The sequence below is a fragment of the Canis lupus genome, chromosome 16 (assembly GCF_003254725.2).
Source record: "Canis lupus dingo isolate Sandy chromosome 16, ASM325472v2, whole genome shotgun sequence".
Lineage (NCBI taxonomy): Eukaryota > Metazoa > Chordata > Mammalia > Carnivora > Canidae > Canis > Canis lupus.
In genome coordinates, this window is record NC_064258.1 from 14626277 (window position 1) to 14639101 (window position 12825).

General features: G+C 46.3%; 1 protein-coding gene across 1 annotated transcript in view; it reads right to left on the reverse strand.

The window, feature by feature from the left end:
• Positions 1–378: 378 nt before the first annotated feature.
• CREB3L2 (cAMP responsive element binding protein 3 like 2) overlaps positions 379–12825 on the reverse strand; it is a 120000-nt gene continuing 107553 nt past the window's right edge. Inside the window, exons 9-12 of the mRNA XM_025464118.3 lie at positions 9377–9476; positions 8970–9096; positions 7422–7638; positions 379–5765 (exon numbers count right to left, since the gene is read on the reverse strand). Coding sequence (XP_025319903.1) covers positions 5690–5765; positions 7422–7638; positions 8970–9096; positions 9377–9476 — 520 coding nt within the window. The 3' untranslated portion in view covers positions 379–5689. The remainder of the gene's footprint in view (positions 5766–7421; positions 7639–8969; positions 9097–9376; positions 9477–12825) is intronic.

Genomic DNA, 12825 nt, shown 5'->3' on the forward strand with positions numbered 1-12825 from the left:
CTCCTGGCTCAAGCCCAGATCATCATTCCCCAGCATCCGAGACGGGGGAAGCAGAATCAAATTCGAAGAATTCCGTAATCTAGTTAGTGAATAGTTGTAGTAGACAATGAACACAGCAGTCGGGCGGCAAAAATCTCTAGAGAATGCTGTTTCTCTTCCTGTGACTGAAAAAACAATTAGGTTTCTCAATATTCCTCCAGCGAAGGCTTGGATTTCAGGGCTAAGATATCAGACAAACTGCCGGTTGGAGGTTCGTCTGTCAGTTCAACTAGATAATCAGAAAAGAATGGTTAGGTACACATGTATAAAAGCCGTGCTCATAAGAAAAGCAAAATGCTTTTAGAACCATATGACCAGGATTTTAAAGACGGGACCACATTTTACTATTTAAGAAAAAAATATTTTTATTTGCAAGAAATGGAAATACAAAAGCGTAACAATTTCAATTCATTTTTTTCCCAAACTAAGTACAAGTATCCTACAAAGCCTTTTTTTTTTTTTTTTTGAAATTTTTGGTATTTCCTTAGCTATAATAAAAAATAAAAAGCCATTAAAAAAAAAAAAACCCAAGCACAATACAACAGATGATAGACTCACAATCTATTAAACACTGCTGGTCTATAGAACTATTACAAGAGAGAAAGCAGTCCAGCCTGTCAGCATAGACATTAAAGCTCATGGTTGATTATAGTCTAGGGTCTGCTCAGCGTTGTTTAAACAGGGTCCCTCATGCTTTGTCAAGGTGTGCTGGTGTTTTCCATAGACTTGTAAAGCATTTTATCTGGAAGGGAGAGGTTCTAAGCAGTGTAGACAATGGGTTCATGGTGCAAAAAGTTCATGTTGTCACCTAGCTGGTGAGCAAAGGACAGGAGCAGAGGAATGGAGCTAAAACCCCTGGTTTTTCTTTTCCAGGATGCAAAGCCTGCTAGCTGGAATTCACAGAACATTGGATGCACAAGACCGGAGAGGAACATCTGGTGGATACTTCCAGCAGGAAGCACAGAACCGAAGGTTGCACGGCGGGGCCAGCATAGGGAGCAGACACTGTGTTTCCTGCCCAGAGAACCTTACAAGTTCATAGAGAGGAATCTGCCCAGCTGAACCCACGAACTGTACTTCCTTGTATCCCTCAGGGGTTGATCTATCTCCTGGTAACTAGTTGCCATTTTCTCTGTCCATAAAATTAAAAGTCAATTTATGACGCACAATACCCAGCACTGAATAAGGGCTCAAGAAATATTATTTCCCACTCTTCTCAAAACACAGACAAAAATAAAGCTTTCCTGAATTATGATGCCCAAAATGACAAAATGAACCCACACCTCGATTTTTTCCTGCACTAAGTATAGGCTCTGTGGCCACCATGAGATTGGGCATTAATCATCAAATGGGCCAGGTTCCTTGGCCCTGAGAAAATATTCTGCTGTGATGATTTATGATAACTTTGATCCAAGCTTGCTGTTGTTTTGATGTGACTGCAGCTTTGCAGAGTGGGATTTTCCTGATGGACCGAACCCTATTTCTTTCCCCCTGATGTGCAAATCTGACCATGGCTCACTTTTAGGAAACCATTTTTGGGCCTTTGGAAAAAGTCCTGTCCCCACGCTCACTTCAGTCTAATACTGCAAGGCTAGCTGTAAAATCTCCCAGGGATGAAGGAGGCCTCGGTCATCCTGGAGGATACGCATAAAGTACATGTAAGACAGGGTTTAGAGCCACAGGGGGACTGTGCGTATGTGTCAGGAGGGGAAGAGAGAGACCCGGTATTTTGTCTTTGGAATAGCTAATGATTGATGAAATCTCCTCAGCCCCCTTAACTCCCCAACAATCGCTAGGGCTCCAGACAGCACTCTTGCCTCAGTAAACTGAAAAGTCCTACGACTGACTAGCTGACTGCGTGGGAAACCTGAAATCCGCTCCGGCTGCTCCACTCAGTCTCTCCTGTAACTGGCCTCCCAGAGGGGCTCAGGCTATCACCCTTCCCCTAATTGCCTCAGCTGAAAAGCATGCAAAGGCAATAGCTCTGAAAGCCTTCTCCTCCATCTCCCCATGTCAGCAAGACCAGCACCGATGGTCCATTGATTCAGCCAAGAGCGGGATGTCTCAATTTGTACGTCATGCTCAAGTACACACCCTACAGGACATGTGTGTTCCAGAGCCGTCCCCAAGAGGCCTCTGATTCTCTCTTTGTGGTTTTGCTTGATCTGAGGACATGGAAGAAAGGAGCCATGAAGTGTTGACAAATTTTAATGAAACACATGTGACCAGAATTCTGGACACCGCCTTGTTGCCAGAATAAGGATGAATCACTTCAACACTCCTGCTCTATGGGCGCATGAGCTTCACCGCCCTCCTTTGGCATTCAGGCTCAACTGTGAGATTTAGGAAGGAAGAAAAACGTGGTAATTATAGTTGGTTTGTAAATAAGTTGAGCTACAAGCTTCTTTCACAACCTACAAATTAGTTCTCCGAATCAATATCATTTTTATTAGTGAAAAAGTTATCTAATTTTGCCTACGCTGGTGTCAAACCTCACCTCCCCACCCCCACCCCACCCCCACGCACACAAAAGGAGCAACCTAGTTCAGCTGTCAGATTTTTACATAACACTCTCTTTATGTGATCGAGGCTCTAGAGTCCTCACACTTCACAGAAATTCCTTCTTAAATTGGCACTGGGGCCTTTCATCTCCAGCATCCATTTTTAAGTATAGGGTCAAGAGCTGGGGAAAGGGCCAAGCTGGGGGGGCTTGGCTTATTGGGGCTCAGCCAGTGAAAAGGTGCTTGTTCTTTGAATGTTTGCAAGACACCTCCTTCACCGGGGTAATCAAAGAGAGGCAAGAGGAAACGCTGTTCACATGACAGAAAATATAATTAATGTATTAATGAGTAACCTATTTATTATTTATGGTTCATAGTGATGCTAACAGTCTCATGCCTTTCAAAACTCGAGTCTGAAAGTCTGCTTGAACTCTTCAGGGCTAACCAGGTATTGCCGACTGGTCTATTGCAGGGCTTCACCCCAGAAAAGCCAACGAGCACACAGCCCTTAATCACTTGGCATTATCTGATTCCTCTACATCGTCCTGACCCCATGGCATCCTCCTAAAGGTAAATCTTTAGTTCCCTTGATTTGCCGAAGCAGGGAGTGCAGGGCAGAGGTTTTTCTCAAAACAGAGCAGGGTTGGCTCTTGGAACCCCCTGAACATGGCCATCTGAGCACCCAAGTGGATGTCTCCTGTCTCTAGATACAGATTCAGTCCTGGAAGAACGGCTTCCCAGAGAGAACACCCTGCCGTGTGGAGGTCTGCAGAAGGGGACGACAAGGAAAGGTAGGTGGGGCAGAAAATAAAATCCTCAGGACACTAAGGGCAGAGACTGGAGGTTGGCCAGCCTTTCCCTTCTCCGGCCTCATTCGGAAGAGCAGCTCTCCCACCCTGGCTGATCCAGGAGCCTTCAAAGCCTGATCTGGTTCCCTTGCAGCAGGTGGGTAGGATGACCCATTCTCACATGTCTGCCCTTACTTATAAAACCTTTCCTTTCTCGTTGACCAAATACTACTTGAGTTCATTCTTTTTACCTTCTTAGGGCCCCACAGGCTGCCTTTGCCTGGTAATTATATGGTATTTTAAAGAGAGGGATGGGTCGGCAGCAGCCCATGGCTACCTGACAGCAGCCAGGCCCAGTAAGATCTAGAGCAGAAGAGAAGGAGGGAATGGAAAGGAGAGAGCCAGGGGTGGGGGGCACGCTGGTAACCCCCCTTCCCGCACAGCTCAGATGGCCTCTGCTCTCCGTGGCCAAGGTAAGGGGTTGTGAGACTGCAGACAGCTGCCCCAATCCAGCTTTACACACGGCCAAGAAGACACAGTTGGCATCTCCCCTGGTCTGGAACCCTCTCTACCACAGCAGAAAAAGAGAGAGCGCAGAACCACTCCCAGGGAGCCCCAGGTGTACCAAGGCAGACAAAGCAGGGATCTGCTTATGAGGTATGATGGCAAATGCTTAATGACACCAAATCCTGCATCTGATATGGAATGGAAGGCCCAGGTAAGGGCTTAATCCTGTGTAAATGCAGGTTTCAATGACAGTGTAGACCAAACACAGAGTGAGAGAGAGCAAGCGAGGAGTTAAAGCTAAAGGACCTTCAGCTACTACTAAAAATAAAATACAAAATAATAAGCAAAGATAAAATAAGCAAAAAAAGATTACACAAAATCTTTCACAAGCTAGGGGAAAACACTGAAAGGGAATCTTCTACACTATACAATAAAAAGGCAATTTCCATTTCTTATTTGTATGAAAGAGGAAAGAATTCTTTTTTAGCTACAAAAGTTACTTTTAATCATTACAAAAAAAAAAAAAAAAAGTAGGTTGGGGGGTTTAGGTTGTATCTCTTTGGGTAAGCTGCAAAGTAGCCAAACCTGACCACAAAAGGTAAGACTGTGACTAAACAAAGTCACCTGCTCCCACCCCAGGCCTCAGACCCACCCCCTGTGTTGAGGCAGAAGGAGGGTAAAGCAGAAGTGTAGGGGGCTGGGGAGGAGGGCACTAGGAGCAGGTGTGGAGAGGCAAGCCAGCCAGGTTGTCCAAATCGCCTATTATCAGGGACAAGGATTCCCTTCTCTTATGGGAAGATGACAGAAAAAGCATCTGACCCTAGAGCCACAGACCTGATTAAGGCATCCCTCCATCTTTCCCTCTGACTCCATTCTGTAGGAGGACAAGAGCTTAAGGGGATTTCCCAACTAGAATTATAGGCCTCCAGCTGTAGAAGGGGGAGGAGGAGGAGGGAGGAACAGGAGGAAGAGGGGAAAAAAAGGCATCTGGAGGATTGGGGATCCCAGGGCTTAGGGTACCCTCCAAGGTCCCAAGGCCAACAGAACACTGCCAGTTTGGAGGGAGGCGTCAGATCTTTTCAGCGTGGCTGCTAGCAGGAAGCCTCAGCGAGCTAATAAATACTATTTACAAATGGGGAGGAGAAGCTGGGGAGGCAGACCTATGGGTGTGTGGGGACGCAGGTTGTGGGGATGTCCTACAAGCAACAAGATGGGGCAGGTTCGCCTGGAGTAGAGAAGCCTGATTCCTTCAGGCATTGCACTTGCGGCCTGAGAATGGGGAGGGGAGCCCTCGCTCCAGTGCGGGGAGGACGATGTGCGAGGGCTCGGGAGGGGCCCAGTGGCAGGGGTACTCACTGAAGGGGCTGTGGGGGGCAGACACATGGGAGATCAAGGCCAAGAAGGCAGGACGTCAGTCAGTGCTTTGCCAGATCCCAGCAGGTATCCTGGTGTTTTTGTGGCTGGAGTCTGGGGTCTCATAGAAACAAGAGTCATCTCATCTTCAGAGAGGTGGTCACAACCCACAGTGAAAATCAGGCTGTATATTTTTGGCACTATTGGTAGAAATGAGCCTGCTCGTCCCATCCCAGCCTCGATCCTAAAATAATTTCCTATGTCAGTAAGCAAGAGGGAGGGAGGGATGCCACGGGCTCCCCTGTTCAGGGGGGCATGTGATGGAGGGGAAGGAGCTCTCTCACTGCAGGTGGAAATCCCAGGCTATCCTCTCATCCAAAGCCATGACTGCTCGTCCATGTCTTCGTCCAGATAAAAGGCAAAAAGGGAAAGCTTATGACAAAGGTGATTTGGGGATGTGAAAGCAGAGTGAAGAGAAAGAGGGAGGTGGAGACAGCCTCCTCAGAAGGTGGCGTTCACTCTTCTGTCGAGTTCTACAACTTTTAGTGTCTCATTCCCCTCCAGTTTGGCGCTGACCCTGGAAAGATACCAAAAGGAGAAAAGAATCTCAGTCACCAACTAACAACTCTGATTCTCACGCTTGGGCATATGACACAATCATTCCATGACTACAACTTTGCGGGCGAGCCCAAGTGGGTTCTCCTCTTTTTCCCACCAACTAGCAACCCTCTGTTCCCAGTCTCCAGCTACCAGCCCATGCGCTCGGTCGTGTTCCTCCCTTTATCCCAACCCAAGAGGAGACATCCCAACCCAGAAGATAAGCATTGTGGCTTGATGCTGATTTGCCACAAATTGCTTTAAGTGAATGTATCTACTGATGATGGCGAGCCCTATGCTAGGCTCTGGAAAGAAGAAAATAAAAGGATAGAGTCCAATTCCTGGTCTAGAATACTAATAATTCAGATAATTTTTTTTTTAAAAAGCTAACCTGAAATAATACTAAACATGTAACAGAAAATAAATGTAATCAAATTGTACAACAGCCTAGAAAGTCTCTAGGTACTCAGAAGAGGGCTATGAGGGCTTTGGTATCCGGGAGACACCCCAGAACAAGTGAGATTTTCAGTGGGCCCCTGAATATTGAGCCAAGAGGGGAGAAGACTTGTGGTATGAGCCATGTAATCAAGCAGCTAAGTCTTCTACAGCTCCCAGTGGCATCTCTACAAATTTCTCTGTGATGGAAATAAATAATAATGCCTAGACTCTTACAGTATTTAAAAGGATTTATATATCACGTCGGTACAGTACTTAAGGGAGTAAGTGCTGGTAAATGTTAAATATGCATGTATAATGTAAACATATAAAAGTACATGCAATTATAAACCTTCCCCACAGCTTTAGGGGAAAAAAGCTGAGGAATCCAAAGTAGAATCTTCAAGCGGGGGAGCACTTGCTTTGGAATAGCATCATTTCTGGGAAGCACAAGGGGGAATTAAGCTTGATCAGCAACCACAGCATGTGAAACCAGGAGTGTGCATGCAGACCCTCCTTCCCATGCTGTTTGGCATTTTCAGGAACCTCCCCCAGCACAATAACAATATCTGGCCATCCTATAAGCCTTTATGTTTACAAAAAGACTCCCCCCGACCCTGCAACTACCTAAAGAAACAACTCATGGAGAATTGGAGCCCAGTCTTATTTTCAACATGGAAACATGTTTATGCGCAATGCCTCTCAAAGGATGCCCCTCAATAAAAATATATAATTAATACATGTTATTTATATATGTCATAAAACTGTATATGAACATATAGCATAACATATATGTATCTCTAGTTCGAAGGAAGGTAGGGAAGGTGTCCTAAGGCTGTACCTGCATAGCAAGCACACTGCTAAGGTGGGCTCTGTGTTTACTTATGAGGCTTTATGGGGAGGAAGGTGGGAGTCAAGCCCTTTGCCACTCCTTGCAGGCACCACGGCCAGCTCCCCAGTGACAAAGCAGACATGGGGGCAGCTCACCCTAGGTTTTTCCCCTCACCCCCACCCCATGTCTACTAAGAGCAGCTGTTGGCAAGTAGTAAACTCTTCAGAGTCCCAGGTCCTGAAAATAGGTCCTGAAAGAACCCAGGGTTTGGACTGGGCCTATGGGAAAGTCTACACCCCACATTCCGGGTTGCTGACTCACAACCCATCATCATTAGAGGAGTTGCATCTGTGTGTGTTCTTGACTCACAAGTGCTGCTGTAGCTCCAACAGCACCGATTTCTCCAGGCTGGTCTCATTTGAGATAATGAAATGGGGAAGATCCACATCAGGCCTGGTCTCCAACCCTGATGCCCTGAGCAGGGAGGACCCTCTGTCCCAATGCCCAAGTTCCCCAGCCGAGGCTGGGCTCAACGGCTCCTCCAGGGGAGAATGTTCCTCATAGATCAGCAGATTCCTGGATCTCACTGAGGACAGAGCAAAATAAGAGGTGTTAGGGAGAGACCACAGGGTTTATCACATCCCCTCACTCAATGCCTAGGGCTGGAAGCAGATGACAATTTGTGGGTCCTTTTGCCCAGAACTGAGGGTGCCAGCTAGAGTTGACTTTCCATAAAGGCTTCAGGGTTTCAGAGTTTTGTGCATTGAAAAATTATACCAATTATACAGTGCTGGAAGAACAATAGAAAAGCAAACAAACATGAAGCAAACTGCCACCCCCATTGCTTTGAAAATAAAACTCCCCTCCTTGTCCACCCATAACCATCTGGGGGAAACAATTCATGAAGAATGGAGTCAAATACTTGGAGATGTCCAGACCAGCTAAAATAAGAAACATTTCTAATGAGTTGGTCTTGCATGGAGAGAAGGTACAAGGGCGGAAAACTGCATTTTCATTTAGAAACCGGAGAGAAGCCACAAAACCAAAGCCATAAATCAAATGACAGAGACAGTTTCTTTGTTTTATAGTATAGTTGCATAGCTAGATGGCTCTGTAGCAAATTTTCTACAACACAGAAACTCTGCTCTCATTGGCTTCCATCTAAATTTACAGATACATTCCCTTAGGGAAAAAAGAATTTCCCAAGAGATCACTGAAATTATTTGGTTGAAATGCTAGCATTTCTGTCATAAACCTGGCAGGGCTACAACCACCTGGTGAAGACCAGAGACCTTTCAGAACTGTAAAAAGTGTGCCAGTATCCCCAATCCCACACTCATTATTATTAGTGGATATGTGTATTCGCGTATATATAATGGTCCCCAGAGGCCACTTCATTATTTCCTGCACGCTTGGATCATCGATCTAGGTGAGGCTATCACACACTTCTTCTCTAACACCTGAGTCTGTAAATCTTGGCCATACTGTTGTGTAAGACGGACAGATTCATTTCACGAATTCTTACTACGGTAACATATAATTCCACTGAGTGGAAGTAGAAATACAGGAGGTCCTTTAAAATGTCATGGAGAGCTTAATGTCCCCCTCTATTTACTCATCCCCAAATTCACATCCCTCCCCCTTATCAGAGCTCAAAAAGGACACCTCAGAATTTGCTAGGGAACATAGAGCAAGAGTTTGTGAAGTGACTCTGCCAAGCTCTAGAGAATTCCCACTGGTGCCTTAGGGACCCCGAAGCCTGGGCACCAGACCCCACCCCTTCAATGGAGAAGCTACGCTTTGACCACTTTTTAAAGATTAGACTTTCTCCTCAGACTTCCTTCAGAATGTTGAGCTTTCAGAAAGCTCCAGAGAAATTCAGCATGGTACTTTACGAGTTGCTGAGTGCTATCTTACCAACAGAGGCTGTATACGGCTCCTGCACAGAGTGCTGGCTGGGCAGAGCCATCTTGGTGGCAGAAGGATAGGGCCCGTAGCCCTGAAAGAAGCTGCCAAATGCAACAGCAAAGCATAGCACAACCACCTGCAGGGGGAGGAGAGAACACAGGGAGCTGTCAATTCCAGGATCCTCAGAGCAAACCTCTAGCCCCGCAACACCCAGGAGGTCCAGGGAGACAGGCTCCCCTTCACCAGGCTGGACTAAGCCAACAGGTAAACCTCGGGAACGTCACAGCAAAGAAACTTCCTCTCAGAGTGAGGTGCACGACTCCTCCAACCTCGCCTGGACTAGGCAAGCTGGGGACAGACTGGAGACTAGGAGGTAGGCCAGGGCATGCGTGGTGCTGTCCCTTTGGGAAACTCACCATGAGGCACGTGCCAGTCTGTGTGCCGGCCAACTTGCAGGTGCGCGAAACCTTGCCCATCACCAAAGTCTGAAGCTTTTGCAGCTGCTGCAGGAGGGTTCTGCATACATGACAAATCAAAGCCATGAAGAGAATTGAGATGGAGGTGAATGCTTTTAGGTGACCTCTGCCCCCATGCTCCAGTGAAGCTGCCATAGCTTCGTGTCTGAATTTGAACACAGTACCGAGGGGAAAGTCTCATTTGGAGGGAGATACGGACACCAGTGCCTTTGGGCCCCCATGTTGCAGAGCTTCCCAGAGCTTGGAATGAGCCCACTTTAACAGCCTGGCCAATTCTTGTGCTGTTCTGAATAAGAGGTCAATGCCCTGAATTATCCCTGACATGCTGCAACTTGTCTGTCAGCCACTGAGAAAGAAAAACCAAAAAGAACATTTTGATGGACAGGTAATGGTGGTACAAGGAGAACTCATTTACCCACTAGACATAAGAAGATGTAAGAAAAGGAAAAAGCAAAGAGAAGAAAACGCCCCAGAGACCTGAAGGAGTGGCCACAGGTGGTGGCCATCATTGGAAATGGAAGCAGTATCAGTGAGCAACAGTCACTCAGATGGCAAATCTGAGGAGAAAGAGAGGGAAAACAAGAATGGCAGGGAGGCACAGCCAGAGGCACCTCAAGCCCCGGGTCCTTGAAGGCTCACAGCATTGCTACAGTTAGAAATGAAGCCCAATAAATGCAACAGAGCAAAGAAGCCTGCTCAACTGGATTTATGCTTGGAGCCAGGGAGCTCGGCAACCATCCTCCCATACAGACTCTGATCCTTCTCCAGAAAGAGATGAGGAGCAGGAGGAAAAAAAGAGTTATCCTCTCCCTAAAATTGGACAACCGTGCATACCCTTAAAAGGAAAGGGTTTGGGATGAGAGTACGATATTCTGGTCTGTATGACATCAGGTCACAGAGAGAGCAGATGGTGACATTCTTTGCAAATTCTGAACACTCCAAGCCGTAGAATAGGATCTTACAGCCTCCTGAATCAGAGGCTCAGGGATAAATCGTTGTGAGCAGCCTAGAGCTGAAGCTTCTCCTTGCCTCACCCCTTTTCCCAAGCCCTATGCACATAGCAAAGTGGAAAGATTTTATAAGCAGATGCTTCTTCTTGAGTCTCAGAAATTTTCAAAAAATTCATGCTGTGATGTCACATCAGAAAGCCAGACAAGTTCATTGGGAAACATCAGCAAATCACTCATTTGCAGAGTTCTGGGCTCTTCCAGAGAACCTGCCTCTTGATACAATCTACCTCCTGAAGAGCCTTCAAGCGCTAGAAGGACAAGCTGGTCTTCCAGAGTTTGCAACTTGCAACCTGACAAGTGCCAATGAAAAGAATTGTCCCGGGGTGTAAGCGAAGCAGGGACGGCTTTGCCATAGGATGACACTGCTTTCAACAGCTAGCTGGCTAAGACTGGGGGCAGAATTTGGGGCAGTCCACAGCACATGGGGCAGAGGCCTTCTGAACTCAAAAGCAAAATAAAACAAAACCAAAAAACCCCCTTGTGGTCCTGGTGAATTTAATTTAAACAAAACAAAACCTTTCATCCCATTAACCAATATTATTAATTTAAATTCTATTAAAATGAAGGTCTTTTTAGTACCTTGTTCATTTTTTGTTGTTGTTCTTTTATTATTATTATTATTGATTTATGATAGTCACACACAGAGAGAGAGAGAGGCAGAGACACAGGCAGAGGGAGAAGCAGGCTCCATGCACCGGGAGCCTGACATGGGATTCGATCCCGGGTCTCCAGGATCGCGCCCTGGGCCAAAGGCAGGCGCCAAACCGCTGCGCCACCCAGGGATCCCTGTTGTTGTTCATTATTATCTAGAAGTATAACCACATGTAGTTTGGACCTGGTTTATATATATTCAGGGAACATGTTCTCTAAAGGTGTTCTGTATATTACTCAAGGCTGAGACATATGGAGAGTATGATTATTTTAAATTCCTCTTACATGCCTGTCATTTGTGAAAATATGGGTGATGAATCTGGAGGGCACTGTGCTAAGTGAAATAAGCCAGAGGGGGAAAAAAAAACACCGTATGGAATCACTTGTACATGGAACCTTAAAAAAATTATTATTATTATTATTTAAAGATTTATTTATTCATGAGAGACACACAGAGAGAAAGAGGCAGAGACACAGGCAGAGGGAGAAGCAGGCTCCATGCAGGGAGCCCAACGTGGGACTCAATCCGGGGTCTCCAGGGTCACGCCCTGGGCTGATGGTGGCGCTAAACTGCCGAGCCACCTGGGCTGCCCCCCCAAAATTATTTTTAAGTTGAAACAGAATAGAAAAGTAGGTACCAAGGGCTAGGGGTTGGGAGAACTAGGGAGAGGTTGGTAAAAGGATACAGACTTTCAGCTATGAGATGAATAAGGTCTGAGGATCTAATGTACAACATAATAACTATGCTCTGTAACACCGTAATGGATGACTGAAATTTGCTAAGAGAGTTGAACTAAAATGCACTCACTAGAAAATTAAAAGCAAAAAAGGTAAATATGTGAGATGACGGATGCATTAATTAACTCGATGCGAGGAATACTTTCACAATGCATGCATATATCAAATCATCATGTATACTTTATAAATAACAGATTTGTCAATTATACTTCGACGAAGCTGAGAAAAAAAAAGGGAAAAAAAGAGCTCATAACTAAATGATCACATAACGCAGCAAGTTTTTTCCTCTTCTCCCACCACTTCTCCCCCATTCTTATTTGCTAGCATAAGACTTCCAAGACTGGGTGCTAAGTGACCTCATGCATGCACCCACTTCCTGGGTGAGCATTCATGCTTGTAGACCTAAGAGGGGGCTGGCAGTAGCTTGTATTTTATTGACCACCATCTGTGGTGCTGTCCCCAAAGCCTTCACTGGGTTCTCCTTGCTGTCTTCTGGGATTCCCAGAGCAGATATACAGGTGAGCCCACAGAGAAGACTTGTACTTGACCAATGGGCCTAAACCCTTTTCTCTCACCATCTGGCCTCCTCCTGTGGCACTGATTAATGTTTTTACTGCCTGCCACACTATGGAAAGGGGCCTCCCAGTTTCCTAGCTTGCTGCTGAGAAGTCATGTCTTGAAGCAACAGCTGCCACTTTGGGTGGGAGGGTGGTGCACCTCAACTCCCACGGGACACTCCTGCAGCCTGAGCTAGCAGCCCGAGGTATTCAAGCCCAGCTGGGCTCTGTGCACCTCTCCATCCAGGCTTCGGTTAGACAGCAGCTTTCCAGATGTTAGCAAAGCTATCTCCCTTTGCTCCCAAGTCCTAAGGTGATTTTTTTTTTAATTTTTATTTATTTATGATAGTCACACACAGAGAGAGAGAGAGAGAGAGAGAGGGAGAGACACAGGCAGAGGGAGAAGCAGGCTCCATGCACCGGGAGCCCGATG